The sequence below is a fragment of the Schistocerca nitens genome, chromosome 2 (genome assembly GCF_023898315.1).
Source record: "Schistocerca nitens isolate TAMUIC-IGC-003100 chromosome 2, iqSchNite1.1, whole genome shotgun sequence".
NCBI classification, from domain to species: Eukaryota; Metazoa; Arthropoda; class Insecta; order Orthoptera; family Acrididae; genus Schistocerca; species Schistocerca nitens.
Window position 1 is genome coordinate 560,543,849 of NC_064615.1, and position 20,770 is coordinate 560,564,618.

Genomic DNA, 20,770 nt, shown 5'->3' on the forward strand with positions numbered 1-20,770 from the left:
TATATTCTACTCTTATATACTAATTGTGCAAGCATGATATTTAATCCATATGTGAGTGCATATCACAGCTATATCTTGAAACAATCTCCGGAATAACAAGAAATGCTGCAATACAAACACACTAACCTATCAGTCAGTTTCATGTTTGCATTCTATGACAGTAGCACCCAATGTGGCCAAAAAAAGTCACCGTTTGAACATCTGATGGCTGTAAAATGTATGCACGTAATCTTTGTATTGTGAGTTACGACAGATGTTGTATCTCACTGTAAACACACAAAGACTTTATTATAATTAGATTTTACATATCCAGAAGTTTTTGATCTTTTCTACATCAGAATTGATTTTGACATCATGGATAATCTATAAATGACAAAAATGTCATACATAATGTGGTGTCACCGCCAGACACCACACTTGCTAGGTGGTAGCTTTAAATCGGCCGCGGTCCATTAGTACATGTCGGACCCGCATGTCGCCACTGTCAGGATCGCAGATCGAGCGCCACCACACGGCAGGTCTCGAGAGACGTACTAGCACTCGCCCCAGTTGTACGACGACGTTGCTAGCGACTACACTGACGAAGCCTTTCTCTCATTTGCCGAGAGACAGTTAGAATAGCCTTCAGCTAAGTCCATGGCTACGACCTAGCAAGGCGCCATTTGTAACATTGCATGTATCTAAAGAGTCTCACTTGTATCGCCACAATCTCCAGATGTCTCATCAAGAACGATGTATACAAGGATGGATTAAAAGTTAAGTATTCAAGGAGCTACGTACTTTTCTTTATAGCATTCATATCGTATCCTGTTTCAGACCTCACTCCATCCTTCGTGAGTTAGCGCGTGCATCTTGGCCGCCTCTTTCAATTAGTGTGCGTAGTGTTGGCAAGTCTGCCGACACTACACATAATACACAAGCAAACTTATGTGTCTAGTGTTTTGTATACAAATGTTATTATGTAGTAAAAATTGATGGCATACAATTGCTCTTCTGATGAAATCTAGCAACGTCAAACAATGTGGAATATCAACATGGCCACACTGGTGGAAGCCTGAGAATATTTTGTCAGCAGTATCGCCAGGAAAGTTTACATCCACCTCTAATTTTTTATTTATCCTCTGTGTCAGACGTCTGTCAGATGCCACTGACGATTCACTCTATGACCGATTACCAGTCTTGCAATTAAATATTTCACATGCAGCTCATGATGTCAAAAATATGTATTTTAACAAATACTTACAATTGTGAAGCACCGAGCACATAAGACTTTTGCAGACATCTATATTCATGAGGTGTGGTCCACAAAACAGTTTTTTCTTGATTTAAATTATCTACCACTGCAAGGCACACTACAGTAAAGACATTCCACCTCTTTTGTCACATAATACACCAAACAATAATCTGCCAACAGACTTTTCATAATAGATGGCACATTAGTCACAACTGGTATGCGTTAGGATGGTGCAGCACCACTAAAATTTCAAACATGCATTTTGTTTACAGAAAAGACCACAATAATATCTTAAAAAATAAAATTATATATACAGAGGTATAGGTATCACAGACCTTAAAAGATTTCAATTGTTGATTATTACGAGGGCTATTCAGAAAGTAGGGAACATTTTGGCACTTAAAAAAAAAGTACAATAAATACATTTTATTATATACATCAGAAGGAGTGACTGACACACTACTTTTCCACATAGTACCAAACACACTGAGGCAGTTATCATACCAGCGAACAAGCTTTGAAAGACCTTGGTCGTAAAATTCTGCTGCCTGAGACTTCAGCCAGTGAGTCACGCCCGCCTAGAGTGCCGTGTCATCAACAAAGCGCTGCGTTGCAAGTCAGTTCTTCATCTTGGGAAACAAGTCGAAGTCTCTTGGTGCAAGATCCGAGGCTGTAGGGCAGATGAAGGAAAATTTCCCATGTGAATGAATTAAGGAGTTCTTTAGTGCGGTTTGCTGTGTGAGGTCGAGCATTGTCGTGCAAAACCAAGATTTTGGATGTCAGCTTTCCTCAGCATTTGTTTTGAACTGATCTTCTAAGACTGTGCAAAGTTTGACAGTACCAGGCAGAATTTATGGTTTTTGTGTGCCCCCACTCCACGGACTGTAATTTTGTCTCGCAACTGACGTGTTTCACCCAAGTCTCGTCACCTGTTACGATTCAATCCAGTATGAATCACCATGTTTGTGGTAGCCCTCCAGAAATGTCAACATTGCCCCCATTTGTTGTTCTTTATGGTGCTTTGTAAGCATCATGCACAAAATTTGTGGCAGCCTAGCTTTTGAGTGACAATTTCAAACAAAAAAGTTCATGAAACTTGTGGAAAAGGAAGCAAAAGCTTCGTTATAGTGAAGCAACAGTTTTCACAAATCATTTCATCAACTTTAATGACAAGATCATCAGTCACAATGCTCGGGCGTCCACTCTTCTCTTCATCATGAACATTGGTTCGGCCATTTTTAAACCGAAAGCACCATTTCCAGATGGAATATTTGCTCATTACGTTGATTCTGTACATTTCGCACAGTTCACGATAAATTTCTATAGATTTTAGGTTTTTTACCAACAAAAACTGTATCACAGACTGCACCTCACACCTGGCGGGATTTTATATTGCAGCGCATCTTTCAAATTTGAATATCGAAAAAACCAGACACACAGAGACCTTCCCACTATCATGGATGGATGCCGACTGAGCTGCCGAGCACGCACATACGCGATCGGCATGCACCTAGCGGCGTCAGACAGAAACGTTCCTTACTTTCTAAATAGCCCTCATAACTGCAGGGTACTGATTTAATTTTGTTGACGCTGGTTTGTAGAAAGGGAGATGGCACCCAGCAGCATCTGAGAGGTGTTCCATAAAGTTCAAGTCAGGTGAACTTGGTGTTCAAGACATCAACATGAGTTCACTATCATACTTCTCAAATCCCTGTAGCACAATTCTGGCCTTGTAATATGGTGAGTCTTCCAGTTGGAAGATGTCATCACAACCGGGAAAAAGACAGGGAGCATGAAGGGATGCAGGTGGTCTGCATAACATTCATGTCAAGGTGTCTTCGAGTACTATGCCAGGTCACACAGAAGCACAAGGTGTATCAGGGTGTGTACGTGGACAAGGAAAAAAAATTCCCAGATTTCTCCCGGATTTCCCGGTTAAAAATACACTTTCTCCCAGGTGAAAACATACTTTTCCCCTCTTAACTGACAGTATATTTTCTCTCGGAACTGTATATCTTATCAGTCCTTTGAATAATTATGGTTTTATACACGGGCGTAGAATTTCCCGGCACTTTAGAAAACTAAATACGGGGAAAAAACACGTTTCGGAAAGATCTTTGATGTGCAGCAACATCTACATTGCATATTTTTGTATTACGAAAGTATAAATTCGAATTCCACCAAACACCGAATGTTACTTTCCGAAGCACTGAAATCAAGATTGCAATGCGCTTTTGTAAGCCAGTCATAGCTCATGTGATGTGATCTCGTCAGCCAACGACAGCGGGTATTTAGAGCTTAGGACACGTGATGTAGTCAGCCAATAGCAACATCACTGTTAAGTAGCGCAAACACACAAAAGCTTTCACATATAATATTGGTTTTTTATGCGCGGCCAGCCGGAGTGGCCGAGAGGTTCTAGGCGCTACAGTCTGGAACTGCGCGACCGCTACGGTCGCAGGTTCGAATCCTGCCTCGGGCATGGATGTGTGTGATGCCCTTAGGTTAGTTAGGTTTAAGTAGTTCTAAGTTCTAGGGGACTGATGACCACAGAAGTTAAGTCCCATCATGCTCAGAGCCATTTGAACCATTTTATGCGCGTACTACAATTTACGATAATCACACAAATGTACTAGTAAAATTTTTAATAACGGCATAAATGTCTGATCTGGGCTCGAAATTCATCTAAATGGCTCTTCATCAAAGAGTTGATTTTTAAATGAGAGTCAAACGCTCTGTGATTTAAGAAATTCATCGTACATTCTCGCTCATAGTTCAACTTACATAAAAGGAAATTTACTTTGATGGTAAAGCTTTTCAAACCACCATTCGGAATATTTTCCTGCGACCTGTTAGAAAAAGGTTCATTTCTGCAGTTGCCAGAGAGCGCCAGATAACAGGCGTCACCGCGCTTGCGCAGCTACAATGCCGTAGGGAGCCCATATGTTCGTATGTGTAAAACATTAAAAGATTTTACATTATGTCATAAAAGAAACACGACATCAGAGGATACTCCAAGAGCAATGGAATTCCGTGACCCATACTAAAATGTGCACATTTAAAGTGCACATTTGTATGTGAAGATTCCCAGTGAAGTAGGCCATGACCTGATATTAAGCTCATCAATGTGGTTTTCGGGATGTAAATTTTCTTGGAGTACCAATACTGTGTTATCTCATGTTTGGTTGTTTATTATGGCATAATGCCATATGTGCTAGAAGTTGAAAACATGCACTTGAAATGCAGCGAACAATGTGTGGAATTAAACACTTCGTTTCAAATGTATTGTCTGCCTCAGTGGAAAAGATTAATAAAAGAAAATTTCTTTAGCAAACTGACAAAAATAACTTCATTGTTCTGCAAGGCAATTAACGCTTGACTGTCAGGAAGATGGAAATAAAATAAAATCTGCAACTAATAACACATTTTAGACATCCATAATTATGTGAATGTATTTTAATTCACTTGATAGTTCCCAGCCACAGAAATCTGTTTTGTTTTCATTTGACGTAAGAGTGGTAAACGAAGAGGAAATAGCAAAAACACTAAATGTAAACACGGGTCACGTGGAGACTACCCACTTCCCCACTATAACTCAGACTACTCTGACCATCAGCCCCGGGTCTATGATATTTCCGAACCGGGGCAATACCCCGCCACTCCCTTGAGCGTATGAGATAGGACGTCAAAAATTTAAAAAAAATAATTTTCAAAAATATGTTCATTTTGTAGAGCACAGCTTTCTGAAGAGTCTGATGCTTAAAACATACGTGTTCGAGGAAATGTAAGACATGTTATTTGCTCATAAGTGCACCAAAGCGCAGTGCCTCGGCTCCACACACAGCATTCTTCTATCGCATGTCACTGTATTTCGCTCTGTGGAATTGAAATGTGTATATTTTGTGGAAAGTAAAATGTCCTGTGGTGCCTCTCCTGCTTACAGTCAGCCGATTTCACATCCTGTCATTATATTTTATTAAAAAAAATAACTCCTCAGAAAATTTGCAGTCTCTATTCCCTATCAGCTACCAACTCGCTTCTCTGTGAGAGATAAAATTAAATAAAGAATACATAGACCCAGTAAAGACATGAGACAAGCAAGACAACACACATTTCTTCAATCCTTAGCTCCTAGAATTTTTTTCTCTCTAATCTTGCTACAGCTTTACATGGCGTGCTTTCCTTTCTGCGAAAGAATCTATTACCTCATCAAAGTTCGGCAAACTAAATGAACAATCGAAATTTCGCTGTCTAATACTGAAAAAGCTATTAATACAAATAGGGCATAAGACTGGTGTGGTTTCCCGATCTGATTAAGACTATTTTGTCACTGTCTGCTAAATAAAACAAACTAGGCCTTTCTAATACTGCAACAATTGTAACACACACTAAATAAACGAGACTGTTTTGGCACAAACGGTCTTTTTTGTAACGACAAAATATAATTCACAAAGTACCAATATCAAATGCCTGTTAGGCCTACGACAAGCAAAAAGCTTTACATTAGGGAATAGTTTCACACTTCATTCATACGCTCCAGTTTCTCAAGCATGAGATCGAAAAGAAGTAGTACAAAATTTTTATACACACTTGGAATCGTCATTTTGATCCATAATTTGTCTGATGTCCCCATTTCTTCTCCTTCCTCGTTCTAACAAACAGTCTTGTTATCACTAATTCTGTAACTATTCCTGCCAATGCAAAACTTATTCACAGGCTAACTTCACTAACGCTGCCAGAATCACTGGTTTAGTTATCCCGCGATTATTCTCCGGTTAGGAGTTGTTACATGTTCGTACAACGCGTTTTCCACCTAGTAGGCGTAGTAGGCCTATATAACTTAAAGCGGCTGCTAGCTGGGGACTTTACAACTGGCCCTTACTACAATAGCGAATTGGCTAAAAATTTTCCGTCAAAATTTTTTTCTTCGATACACCGAGAAGGTAATACGTAATCTTTCTTACCTGTTGTTCGTTGATTTCCACTACTGTAGTCCGAATCTATTTACTTCACTAGCAATTATAACAATGCTCATCATTCGCAAATCCCAATCCACCACACAATCAGACAGCAGTTGGCATTCATCCATTCGGCTTTACTCTGGTCAGCTCATATAACTGCCTTTGTCTGTAGGAAAGTTTGTCTCTACATGCGATGAGGATTCCTAGAGACATCATGTACACTATGCACGCATTCACAAATCAACTTATGATTCATTCAGAAATCAACCCAGAATGTGTTCAGAAATGTTCAAAAACTGACAAGGATGCGTTTCAAAGTCATGTGAATAATCGATAGACTGTGGTGCTCTGGATGCTAGTCGCTTTGTAAAACAATGTTTTTTCCGCTCAAGAATATGAATTTGGCTCCCCCCCCCCTCCTCCTCCTAGATCTGGACCTGCTGCGCATGCATGAATCTGGCAGCTTGGGCGCTCCAATAAAATTTTTCCCGGTAGCATCTAGCTGCTTGCTGTGGCTGGTTACACAGCCAACAGCCACATTTCTGTAGCCAGAAGCGGGAGAAGGTACTACTCAACTGCGCATGCGCTTGATCCCTCTCTTAATTGTTAAAGCGAATCTAATGTAAAAAGCTGTGACGTCACGCTCATCGGATGCAATTTGTTGTTACGAAGCGTTGCATAGTCTTCCTAAGGCCTCTGATACATTTTGCTGTTTGTAGATGCTTGTAAGAGCACTGTGTTTTGTTGCTGTATATGGAGCATTTTCTTCGCAATTTAAGTTTTATTTTCATTTTTAATCTCGTTCATATTTTATTGCTGCAGTATTATCTGCAGTAGCAGGATACAGTAATATCCTCTGTTAGAGTAACGGTTCTTACCAGTCAAAATTACAAAAATTTAACTGACAACCAAAACAATGAAAAATTTCCGGGTTTTTCCCGGTTTTCTCCCAGATGAAAAAAATCCCGGGTTTTTCCCAGATCTCCTGGTTGTCCCGGGTCGTATACACCCTGTGTATGTCCGCCATAGCACAATACTGCACTTTCCAGCTTGCGTCCGGTGACACAAAAGTTATATGTTATGTTCACTCAAGAAAAACTGTGTATCCATCCTGAGTAGAACGACACCACTTTTAGTGGAAAACTAAGAGACTATTTCCCCAAATATGATAACATTAATGAAGACATACTATTACTAATAAGTTTATTTACGATGTGGTTTTCAGTATTCAATTTGGGTTAAACAATCTTTAACGTTTCTCAGCCAAGAACTCTCTTTATACCAACAGAACTGGTAAAAATATAATTGCAAGCTCTATTTGGCCTATTCAATGATTAAAATGCTTCAAAATAAGCTCAAAGGTTGACACATAACACTTAACTGACCACAACTAATGACATTTGTACGACACATCATCATCATCATTTAAGAATGATTATGCCTTTCCGCGTTCAGTCTGGAGCATAGCCCCCTTATAAAATTCCTCCACAAACCCCTATTCAGTGCTAACATTGGTGCCTCTTCTGATGTTAAACCTATTACTTCAAAATCATTGTTAACCGAATCCAGGTACCTTCTCCTTGGTCTGCCCTGACTCCTCCTACCCTCTACTGCTGAACCCACGAGTCTCTTGGGTAACCTTGCTTCTCCCATGCGTGTAACATGACCCCACCATCTAAGCCTGTTCGCCCTGACTGCTACATCTATAGAGTTCATTTCCAGTTTTTCTTTGATTTCCTCATTGTGGACACCCTCCTGCCATTGTTTCCATCTACTAGTACCTGCAATCATCCTAGCTACTTTCATATTCATAACCTCAACCTCGTTGATAAGGTAACCTGAATCCATCCAGCTTTCGCTCCCATACAACAAAGATGGTCGAAAGATTGAATGGTGCACAGATAACTTAGTCTTGGTACTGACTTCCTTCTTGCAGAAGAGAGTAGAACGTAGCTGAGCGCTCACTGCATTAGCTTTGCTACACCTCGCTTCCAGTTCTTTCACTATGTTGTCATCCTGTGAGAATATGCATCCTAAGTACTTGAAACCGTCCACCTGTTCTAACTTTGTTCCACCTATTTGGCACTCAATCCATTTATATTTCTTTCCCACTGACATTACTTTCGTTTTGGAGATGCTAATCTTCATACTATAGTCCTTACATTTCTGATCTAGCTCTGAAATATTACTTTGCAAACTTTCAATCGAATCTGCCATCACAACTAAGTCACCCGCATATGCAAGACTGCTTATTTTGTGTTCACATATCTTAATCTCACCCAGCCAGTCTATTGTTTTCAACATATGATCCATAAATAATATGAACAACAGTGGAAACAGGTTGCAACCTTGTCTTACCCCTGAAACTACTCTGAACCATGAACTCAATTTACCGTCAACTCTAACTGCTGCCTGACTATCCATGTAAAGACCTTTAATTGCTTGCAAAAGTTTGCCTCCTATTCCATAATCTCGTAGAACAGACAATAACATCCTCCTAGGAACCCAGTCATATGCCTTTTCTAGATCTATAAAGCATAGATACAATTCCCTGTTCCACTCATAACACTTCTCCATTATTTACCGTAAGCTAAAGATCTGGTCCTGACAACCTCTAAGAGGCCTAAACCCACACTGATTTTCATCCAATTGGTCCTCAACTAATACTCGCACTTTCCTTTCAACAATACCCGAGAAGATTTTACCCACAACGCTGATTAAAAAGATACCTCTGTAGTTGTTACAACCTTTTTTGTTTCCATGTTTAAAGATTGGTGTGATTACTGCTTTTGTCCAGTCTGATGGAACCTGTCCTGACTCCCAGGCCATTTCAATTATCCTGTGTAGCCATTTAAGACCTGACATTCCACTGTATTTGATGAGTTTCGACTTAATTTCATCCACCCCAGCTACTTTATTGCACTGCAATCTATTAGCCATTTTCTCCACTTCCTCAAATGTGATCCTATTTCCATCATCATTCCTATCCCATTCTACCTCGAAATCTGAAACATTACTGATCATATTTTCACCTACATTGAGCAACTCTTCAAAATATTCCCTCCATCTGTCCAAGGCATCAACAGGATTCACCAGCAGTTTTCCTGACCTGTCCAAAATACTAGTCATTTCCTTCTTACCTCCCTTTCGAAGACTGCTAATTACACTCCAGAATGGTTTTCCAGCAGCTTGACCCATAGTCTCCAACCTGTTTCCAAAGTCTTCCCAAGATTTCTTCTTGGATGCTGCAATTATCTGTTTGGCTTTGTTTCTTTCTTCAACATAACTTTCTCTGTCTACCTGAGTTCTAGTATGTAGCCATTTTTGATACGCCTTCTTTTTCCTTTTACAGGCTGCCTTGACTGTGTCATTCCACCAAGCTGTTTGCTTCATCCTACTTTTACACACTATTGTTCCAAGACATTCTTTAGCCACTTCTAGTACTGTGTCCCTGTACCTTTTCCATTCCTTTTCCAATGACTGTAATTGACTACATTCAACTAACTGGTACCTTTCTGAGATCGCTGTTATGTACTTGTGCCTGATTTCCTTATCCTGAAGTTTCTCCACTCTTATCCTCCTACATATAGACCTGACCTCCTGCACTTTCGGCCTCACAATCCCAATTTCACTGCAGATTAAATAATGATCAGTGTCATCAAAGAATCCCCTGAATACACGTGTCCCTCACAGTCTTTCTGAATTCCTGATCTGTTATTATATAGTCAATGACAGATCTGGTTCCCCTGCCTTCCCAAGTATACCGGTGAATGTTCTTATGTTTAAAAAAGGAGTTTGTGATTACTAAGCCCATACTGGCACAGAAATCCAAGAGTTGTTTCCCGTTCCTGTTGGCCTCCATATCCTCTCCAAATTTACCCATAACCTTTTCATACCCTTCTGTTCGATTTCCAATCCTGGCGTTAAAATCACCCATGAGCAGAACACTGTCCTTGTCCTTTACTCTAACAGCTACATCACTGAGTGCCTCATAAAAACTATCCATCTTATCTTGATCTGTCCCTTCACAATGCGAATATACTGACACAATCCTAATTTTCTTGCTAGACACTGTCAAATCTATGCACATCAGTCGTTCGTTTACATACCTTATTGCAACTACGCTGGGTTCCATTTCTTTCCTGATGTAAAGCCCTACACCCCATTGTGCTATTCCTGCTTTGACTCCTGACAGGTAGACCTTGTGTTCTCTCACTTCCTCTTCTTTCTCACCCCTTACCCGAATGTCACTAACAGCTAAAACGTCCAGCCCCATCTTACTTGCAGCCTCTGCCAGCTCTACCTACTTCCCAGAGTAGCCCCCATTGATATTAATAGCTCCCCATCTCATTACCATTTGTTTGCCAAGTTGTATCTTAGGAGTCCCTGGTTTGTCAGTTAGAGGTGGGACTCCGTCACCTCCAAAGGTCCGAGGCATTTTGCTCTGATTGTTGCCAGCATCATATTTAAAGTACCGGGGAAGCAGGTTGCTAGCCTTACTTGCCCCGAGTCCCATTGGGTTTTACCCCTAACGGTTGAGGGACTAACCGGTGGATTTGGCAGTCTTTGCCGTATGAGCACAAAGGTGACCACGACTCAGAATATGTCCAAGATGCCCAGCCTTATTCCAAAGTAACTGGTATCCCAACTGTTGGGACCACTTACTTGGCCACTCACACGTTGCCCGTGGTTCATGAACTAGGACATGACTACAGGAACTCACACCATGAACCCCGTGGTGGTTCATGTAGGGCACAATAAAGCAGAAAAAAAACAAAAAAATGTCAACTATAACATCTAGATTGCACTGTGAAGTTTATTAAGGATATGAAATATCTTGCGACACACAGTATGTGACAGCTGACACACAATCTTGCACTAGTGCAGTTACAAAAGCAACTAGATTTTGTAGTACTTGTTCTTTCTCAACAGGGAGACCATTAGCTGAAGTTGTTGTTGTTTGTTTTTTTTTTTTCCCCCTGCCCCATTATGCCTACATCTCTGACATCTAAAAATGAACCACTTGAATGCACAGTTGTATTGCAATATTTCAACACTGAATACTTGTCTGTTTGTGAAAGCAGAGATTTTCCAGTATGAGTCAGAGTAAATTGATCATGGACAGTTGTAGCAGGCTGGGGGTATGACAGCTTTGTGGACCTACCTCAATCAGTAACATACTGTGATTTTGTAAATGTTTCTCTGGCAATGCCTCATTGTTGTCTCAGCTCTGTAGATGGCTACTGTTTTCACCTGCAGCCATTAGCACTCCAAAGCAGAATGCTGGCAACAGTGCTGCGAGCTGTCAGGGATCTACTTACACCATCTCGACTATAGTTTTGTGTGAGAACAACGTATAGATGTCTCACTATGTGTCTGTTGACAAGTGTTGCCCTTTTTTTTGTCAGTTCACAGAAATGCTTTCATAGAAGCAGTAGCAAACATAAAAGCTGTTGTTGCAACTGACTGAGCCACTATGCACTTCGTTGTCATGGAATTTTGCATATACTCATTAGATTTTGATCTTTTCTGCAATTCTGTCACAAATAAGTGATGTTTGCTGAGTGAGTAAGAAAATTTTAAAACTCTGGAGAAAGAATTGAATTTTTCTGAATTGGAGGGAGAAATATCTGAGTGGGAAGTCTTGAAAAATAGGTGAAGGGTTTTTCCTGACCGGCATAACAATGGCTCAATGAACTGTTTCTAGTGCAACTATCAGCAACAGACTTGTAGGACAACATTTTTTCTGATAAAATTCCTGCAACTGAGTTGAAACAGTACACAATGCCATTTTGCAAAATTTGTTTTGAAAACTAAAGTCTATTGGCAAAGCAAGCTGAAAAGAATCATGCTGCTGTTGCCCTGATTGCAACATGTTTCTCTACGTTTCAGGTTTTTCCATACAAAAGTCACTTATGCGAGAAATTACACAAGAACTCATTCTGCATGACTTTTATTTTTTTAATGGTAGGAGTTCTTTCTGGCATCATCATTGTAAAATTTGTTATGTATCACTTAACTGAAATAAAGATGAAAAAGTGTTTTCTTAATGTGTACTGCCCTTTAAGATATCTCAGACAAAGATGTGCCAATAACATTCCACATAATGGCATAAATAGCTGCTTTTCTGTCCTTGAAAATTTTCTACATAGCAGTAGTGTTAAAAACCTAAACACTACAACCTGGTTGCTTGTCAGACTTTATGCAGCAGATGAGACCATGGATTTGCAAATTACAACTGAAAAACCTAATGGAACATGGCTCTTAACAGATATTTATTTTTTTATGACCTACAATATGAAATAAAGTATTCATAGGTCGCAACACCATGACTGCCCTCTCACAGGATATCCAAGGTGTGAAATGCATTTGATGTTGATATAAATGGCTCTCTTGCCAGTAGCTCTGCCAACCGAGTGAAGCCCACCATCATCAAAACAAACTCTCCCGCCAGAAAAGAAAACAAGTGGCCTTGAGGCATAACATGCACACAGTTGTATTCAAATAATGGCTAGGCAGTCTGCCTGCACAAGTGCTGGTGCTTCCAAGCAGTAAGCCAGTCCCTGCACGTCATGGATATTGAGTGCATTTTACCCCAGGTTCTGACAATTGAGGAAGAACAGTAATGATACCAATATTCCTTGTGTTGTACAGAGTGTCCATGATTATTTCTTTGACCTTTAAAATATACACCTGTATTTAACAAGATATTGTGATTTTTACCACAATCCAACAGCACACTTTAAGCAATTTCTATGGCATAAATTTTTACTTTTTAGATTACTTTGCAGAATAGAAGTAAAGCAATAATAAATAACAAAAGCAGTACTATTACAATAGAAAAGTGTTGCAATGAATACTAATATCACTGGAGTCACACTGTATAAAAACACACACAATAATAATAATAATAATAACCTGAGATTTTATGATATAAGCGAGCATTAAGACATGATGAAAATACTCACTTGCCAACCTTTGTCAGCTGTGCGATAATAAGGATAGTTTTTGGTAATATACGAATATATACCACTAAGTGTTAGTTGCTTGTCTGGTGCTGAAGCAATGGCTTGTACAATTAGCTGGGCATATGAATATGGTGGTTTTGTATCATCCTGGAAAACAACACAAAAAACTGTAAATTACACTCTGGACACATTTACTATGTAACACATAATCTACAAAATGAAACAACAAAACTGCAAGGATGTTTCACTTTATCAAATAAATGTTATAGTTTTATTAAAACGAAAGTAACACTTAAGTCACTGGAAGAACACGCACAGCATAAGCTATTTATAATGATACATAGTGAAACGAATTTTACATTTAAAAGTAACAAATAAGATAATGAGAATACTTAAAATACAGGTACATGAAATAGGATATTACTGTTATACATACACTATAGCTAAAGTTATCTATTTGCACTTTAGTATTAAATTAAGATATTTATTGAAACATATATGCTTATGGACAGCAAGAAGGCAAGCCAATTTTTTTAATTTATTTTTTTAAAGTTAGTTATACCAAACAAAGTATGAGCTGCTTCCACTCAGCAGCTGTGAAGTTTACAGTATCTATTGTACAACAAACATTTAGCTATGCTTTCATGAGAAATCATTTTATAGCTTAATATCAACAAATGTATTCCTGCCTTCAAGAATGAGCAACGAAAAGGACATTCTTTATTGAAAGTTATGTACAGGTTTGCTTTCTTTAAAGTACATACTTCTACTTCTACTGTTACAACACTGAAAATAATTTACTTGGAACTATAATGTTACACATACCACTGACCTGATGAATAACAGATAAAAATTACACGTGTTTGTGTGTATCATGGATGAAACTGAGAGTTGGAAAAATTATGATCGAATTAACAAAAAACTACATATGGCCTTCTACTGAAAATGTTCTGTGTGAGCTGTCTGAGATAAACTCATGAACAACCTTAACAGTTTCAATGCACTGTCTAATAATAATAACAACAACAACATCAATAATAATAATAATAATAATAATAATAACAATCTTGAGTATACATACATGTACCATATAAGAACCTATGCCTTGCTGAACCCACTCTGCAGGAATACTACAAGATGTCATAGAATTTGAAGGAACATTTTAAACTGGTTCGCAGCTTGCTGCACTCAAGATGCTAAACAAGGAACTAGCAGAAGAAAACTGCTGACATTTTCTTCTGGTGTAAAGGCCTAAAGGCCTCTTTACTATCATATTTAGTTACATGACTATACAGAAAATGTCCAATTTACAGCTCCTGGATTGATCACCAGATCACATTACATAAATACATATTCACATGGTATATAAAGTTATAAAAAGGGATTTAAGATTCTGAATAAGTAAATCCTGGAGTTCACACTTGCTGTCATTAGATATAGAGGAAAGCAACAATTTCCAACGATAGGTCACACTTTCGTTCCTGGTAGGGGGGTTTGGACACGTTACTGTCATCCATCTAAAATAAACTCTGTTGCGCATATGCGACTTTCGAACAAGGCCTCCACAGGAAGAATGTCAGTGTGGATTACTTTCTAGCAACAACTACCCGACAGTGGTGAGCTGCTGTCTCGAAGAAATATTGTGAGAGTTATGCAACATTGCCCAGTGGCAGATCCAAAATAAATATACCATTTAGTTATACTTTTAATTGTTTACAGCTCTCTTCTCTACAATTTGTTTATGGAATTTTAACTTCATCCAAATTTTGCTTTAAACCCTTCAGACCAATATAAGTACTCATTTGATAATAAATAACACTTAGAGGAGCTTAAGATATAGCAACTGTAATGCAACATTAACTCAACCAAGTGTCAAGGGATGCTGTTGACAAAAATGAACTGGCATAAATCTGCAGCTAACTAAAAGGAAAACAACAAATAGCTATAAAAACTACGATATACTTCTGATTCCTTACAATAATCACTCTTCTTCCTCTGCTTCTTCTTCTTCTTCTTCTTCTTTTTCTATTGTTGTTATTTCTACCATTACTACTACTATTGCTGGCAATTCTAGTAGCACCCACATAGTCTTCTGTACCTCTAACAGAAAAATACATTCAGAAATGAATTGTTCAGAGATTTACTATTGCAGAACAGGAAATCAGATGGGTTTCCTAACTTCGATCTTCTCGCTTTCCATAATGACCCATCTTCTTCCAGTCAGCTGACAAAATTTCACATGTTGCTCTGAATTTCAAAGGTATGATACAGATAGTGTACTTATTTATATTTTTCTACAAAAATAAAATTTTACAACCTATACTATGGACATAGACAAGCTCCAGATAAATCTCTCACCCCTCTCTAAACACTGCTAAAGTAAACACTTCATAAGCTGATTGTTATCTTAATTCACAGAGTTTCCTAACCTAGTGTATTTTATTCACTTACTTTCTCAACAGACACTTGAAACACTAAATTTATGTCAAAGTTACAAGCTGAACAGACAAAGATAATGAAAAAGCTATTAAAATAGATGAGGGAGAGCAGTTTAAGAACTGTTATTAGCTATGTAGACGTAATTTTGCTTCCCTTCCTGTTCAATATATTAAAAAGAATCTTAAATATTTAACCTTTGGTGGACTGCAAGGTTCGACCACAGTTGGTGGAGGACATGTAGTTGTGCCATTGTGACCACCTTGTCTGTACACTTTGTGGCCATTGCCCATGGTGTCCACACCAGAACTGTGTTGATTTTCCGGGCTTGATGTCAAGGCTGCAAGGCCACTATGACTAGAGGAACCATTGTCTGGCCTGAAAGAAAGATTATGCATTATCATACTATGAAGAACAGCTATAACCAAAGTTAGTAATGGGTCCATCATTTATATGTTTCAACTGATGTGTCTTTATTCCCAGAGGATACTGAAGATAATGGGAACCTCTGCCTGTATTTCCCAATTAAAACTGACCACAAAACGTCTACACTAATAAGATACAAATCAATGTCACTGAAGGAAGTACAAAAAACAGTTTCATAAAACAATCTCAATACAATCAAGGTTCTATTCTACAAAGTCATCATTCCTCCATTGCAGTGGTTTTTTTTTCTTTCTGAAATCTGTCATTTCATTCTCAGAAGGAATTCCTAAATCTTGTGGAATTATTGCCGCCTAATCACCCAAAAACATTCACTGTACAACTCACAATCCAATATTTCACTATTTATATTTACTCTAAAATCTGAACATTTCAATATTAGCAAAAATGCTTATCAGTGAGCAGAACACATTATGGTGACTCTGTAACAGATTATTCCTATATTAACTACAGGTCCTGGCAAATATATCATTGATAAGAAAAAAAGAAGACATACAAAATGGATTATTCATGGGCCATTGTCTTCACATAGTTGACATTTGGAGTCAGGACTTCATCTATCTTTGGTTCCTTGTATTTCATTACAATAATATGTTATGATCAGTATGCCCTAAATAAACAGTCTGTAATTGTGCTTCTGCATTATTACCTATCATCACAGCTTGATGTAGCGACAGTGACCGTATTAACAACTGAATGTGGGCCACTACTAGCAACAGCAGCTGCTGCATACGCTGCCACCATCTGAAGATCTGCACTAATATTGCGTTTTCCATGGCTTCCTCGGGGACTAGCTGGGCACGAGTTGGCAGCACTAAAATAAAAATATTAACCATTATGCATTACCTGCACAATTTACAAGGACAATTGTACTAACAATAAACTAATGCTTTCTAATTATTTCGGTAGTTATTTTGTGTGTGTGTGTGTGTGTGTGTGTGTGTGTGTGTGTGAGTTGTGAAGGGACCAAACTGCAAGGTCGTCTATCCCTTGTTCCCAATAGAATAAGGGATGGACGACCTTGCAGTTGGAACTTGCAGACTGATGGGGCTACACCTGCTCTCATAGTGGCGGCATAAGAGAAGGTCGTAGCCACAGGATGAAGGCGCTCAAATTTCCTCTTGGCCTCAGTGTAGGTCAGTCACTCCAGGGTCTTGTATTTCATGATTTTCCTTTCTCACTGTAAAATCCTGCAGTCTGGTGAGGAAGGGAATGGTGCTCTCCGCAGCTGACACTGATGAGAGGCGGCGCACATGGAGTATGGGAATGGGATGGATGTCCACTATCTCGACATGTGATGCTGAAAGTACAGCGGGAAGACAGACTAAAACGACGTACGGCACAATAACAGGAGAAAGGAAGAACCAGAAGAACAACAGAAGGACAACAAACACCACAATGGACAAAACAGGACAAGAAAACAACCGAGAGACGCAAGATACAGGGAAAATTGACTAAAAACGAGAAAGCAGATTACCGTGGCTGGCTGACCAAGAGAATAAAAAAGGAGAAGCCAGCCAGTCTACAAAGCATTAAAACCTCTACCCTAAAAGCCCTAGGGTGGAGGACACAGAGGGACAAAGGACATGCGCTAAAACTCAGATCAAATGATAAAACCCACCCTCACGAATAAAACATAAAACTAAAGCTGCTGTTGAGGCATTGTCACCCAACACTGAAAGTAGGGTGCTAGGAAAGTTAAAAGTTCGCCGCAGAGCGGCTAGAAGTGGGCAGTCCAGCAAGAGGTGGACAACTATCATTTGGGAGCCACAGCGACACTGCGGTGGATCTTCACGACAGAGGAGGTAATTATGTGTGAGCCACGTATGGCTAATGTGGAGCCGACAAAGGTCAACCAATTCCCTGCGAGAAGCCCGCAGGGAAGACTTCCACACATTCACAGTCTCCTTAATGACACCCAGTTTGTTGTGCATACTGTTATGCCACTCTGTCTCCCAAAGCCAAAAAACCTTGCAGTGTAAGACAGTACACAGGTCAGTTTCAGAGATGCCCATCTACAGGATTGGTTTCCACCTAGCCTGTTTGGCCAGCCTGTCAGCAAGCTCATTACCTGGGATTCCGACGTGTCCCAGGGTCCACACAAACACCACAGAACGACTGGACTGTTCCACAGCAGAGATGGACTCCTGCATATTTGCTACCAAAGGATGGTGAGGGTAGCACTGGTCGAAAGCTTGTAAGCTGCTCAAGGAGTCAGAACAGAGAAGAAACGATTCACCAGGACAGGAACGGATGTACTGAAGTGTGTGAGATATGGCTACCAGCTTTGCAGTGAATACACTGTGGCCAACGGGCCAGGAATGTTGTTCAATATGGCCTCTGTGGACATAGGCGAAGTCAACATTACCATCAGCCATCAGTGTAAACAACTTCAGAGCCCCGGAACATGTCAAGAATTGAGAGGAAGTGACAGCGGAGCATGCAAAAGGTCCAGACGAAGCTTCAGCCGAGGTGTACACCATGGAGGTGTACGTGAATGGACCTCAAGTAGAGGTGGTAAAGGGAAGGACTCCAGTTCGGAGAGAAGGGATCGCATACGAACCGCAATTGTGAGCACTGACCTGGGCCACCGATGCAGGAGAGGAACAGAGGCAGGTGGGAAAAGGAGACGGTAATACGGATGCTCAGGAGAACTACGAATGTGTGCACCATAACTGGCGAGCAGTTGTGCACATTGGATCTGAAATGGAGGGACTCTGGCCTCCACCAGGACACTGGTCACTGCACTCATTCTAAAAGCTCCTGTCGCTAGGCGAATGCCACAGTGGTGCACTGGGTTGAGTAAACGCAACACTGAGGGCGAACCATAAACCAGATTCCCATAGTCAAGGCTGGATTGAACAAGGGCTCTGTAGAGCTGCAGCAGCATAGAGTGATCTGCACCCCAGTTGGTGTTGCTCAGGCAGCGGAGAGCACTGAAATACTGCCAAGCACTCCTACTTACGCTGACGAATATGAGGTAGCCAAGTCAATCGGGCATCAAAAACCAGTCCTAAGAACCAATACGTCTCCATTACAGTGAGTGGATCATCATTAAGATAAAATTCAGGTTCCGGATGAACAGTACAACGCCGACAGAAGTGCATGACACACGACTTAGGGCTGAAAACTGGAAGCTGTGGGCTAGAGCCAATGACTGCGCCTCGTGAATGGCTCCCTGTAGGAGCCACTCAGCAACACGAGTAGTGGAGGAGCAATATGAAGTGCAGAAGTCATCCGCATACAGAGAAGGGGAGACCGACGTCCCTACAGCTGCTGCTAGGCTGTTAATGGCCACTAAAAATAGAGATACACTCAATACGGAGCCCTGCGGAACGCCATTCTCCTGAATACAGGGGGAATTATGGGAGGCACCGACTTGGACAGAGCAACAGAAAGCTTTGGATAAAAATTGGGAGTGGGCCCCGGACACCCCACTCATATGCTGTGGCAAAGGATATGATGTCGCCAGGTTGTGTGATTTGCTTTACTCAAGTCAAGAAAGAAGGCAACCAGGTGTTGGCATTTGGAAAAGGCTGTTCGGATGGTAGACTTGAGGGACACAAGATTATCAGTGCTAGAGCGATCCTGGTGGAAGCCGCCCTGACATGAAGTCAGTAGGCCACGTGACTCCAGGACCCGACCCAACCCCATCGCTGATACACCATATGTTCCAGCAGCTTACAGAGAACGTTGGTGACGCTGATGGGCCAACAGTTATCCACATCAAGCGGATTTTTACCAGGTTTTAACACCGGAATGATGGTGCTCTCCTGCCACTGTGATGGAAAGACGCCATCGTACCAGATTCAGTTGAAGATCACGAAGAGATATTGCTTGTAATCAGACGAGAGATGTTTAATCATCTGACTGTGGATCCGATCCGGCCCAGGAGCTGTGTTGGGGTAATGTGCAAGGGCGCTGAGGAGCTCCCACTCTGTAAATGGGACATTATAGGGTTCACTGTGGCATGTAGTGAATGAGAGGACTTTCCTTTCCATCCGCTGTTTGAGGGTGCAAAAGGCCGGGGAGTAGTTCTCCAACGCAGAGGCTCGAGCATAGTGCTCGGCAATCGCGTTTGCATCGGTAGAGAGCATGCCATTGATGTTAACACCAGGGAAACCTGATGGGATCTGTTACCCAAAAAGATGGCTGATCTTCGTCCAGACTTGGGAAGGTGATGTATGGCACCCAATGGTCGACACGTACCTCTCCCAACACTCCTGTTTCCCCCGTTTTATAAGCAGGCGAACGCGGGCATGGAGCCGTTTAAAGGCTGTTAGGTGCTCTAGGGAAGGGAGCCGCTTGAGTCGCTGTAGAGCTCACTGACGCTCTTTAATTGCCTCAGTGGGCACCCTAGAGAACAAGGGATCGCATTTTCCACTGCAGATATATAGTGACCTGCTCAATCACAACATTGATGGCACCACATGGGGGAGATTCAACGGTGACAGCAGAGATGAAGGCTGCCTCGTTTAGAGCCCATCTGGCCCCAGTATTAAAGAGGCAGAGTTGAGTTGGGACAGTAAATTTTTGACATCTTTGCCATGGCCAGCAAGCATGACTGCTACCCCACAAGGGGTTAGGGGCATTAAAATCTCCCAAAAGTAGGAAAGGTTTAGAGAGTCGATCAATCAGGGCAGCCAATATGTGCAGGGGCACTGCACCATCTGGAGGGAGATATACATTGCAGACAGTTATTTTCTGAATCGTCCGTATCCTAACAG

General features: G+C 40.7%; 1 protein-coding gene across 1 annotated transcript in view; it reads right to left on the reverse strand.

Annotated features, from left to right (window-relative positions):
• Positions 1–20,770, reverse strand: part of LOC126236597 (forkhead box protein K2) — a 107,667-nt gene that overhangs the window by 60,184 nt on the left and 26,713 nt on the right. Inside the window, exons 3-5 of the mRNA XM_049946021.1 lie at positions 16,693–16,857; positions 15,797–15,977; positions 13,164–13,310 (exon numbers count right to left, since the gene is read on the reverse strand). Coding sequence (XP_049801978.1) covers positions 13,164–13,310; positions 15,797–15,977; positions 16,693–16,857 — 493 coding nt within the window. The remainder of the gene's footprint in view (positions 1–13,163; positions 13,311–15,796; positions 15,978–16,692; positions 16,858–20,770) is intronic.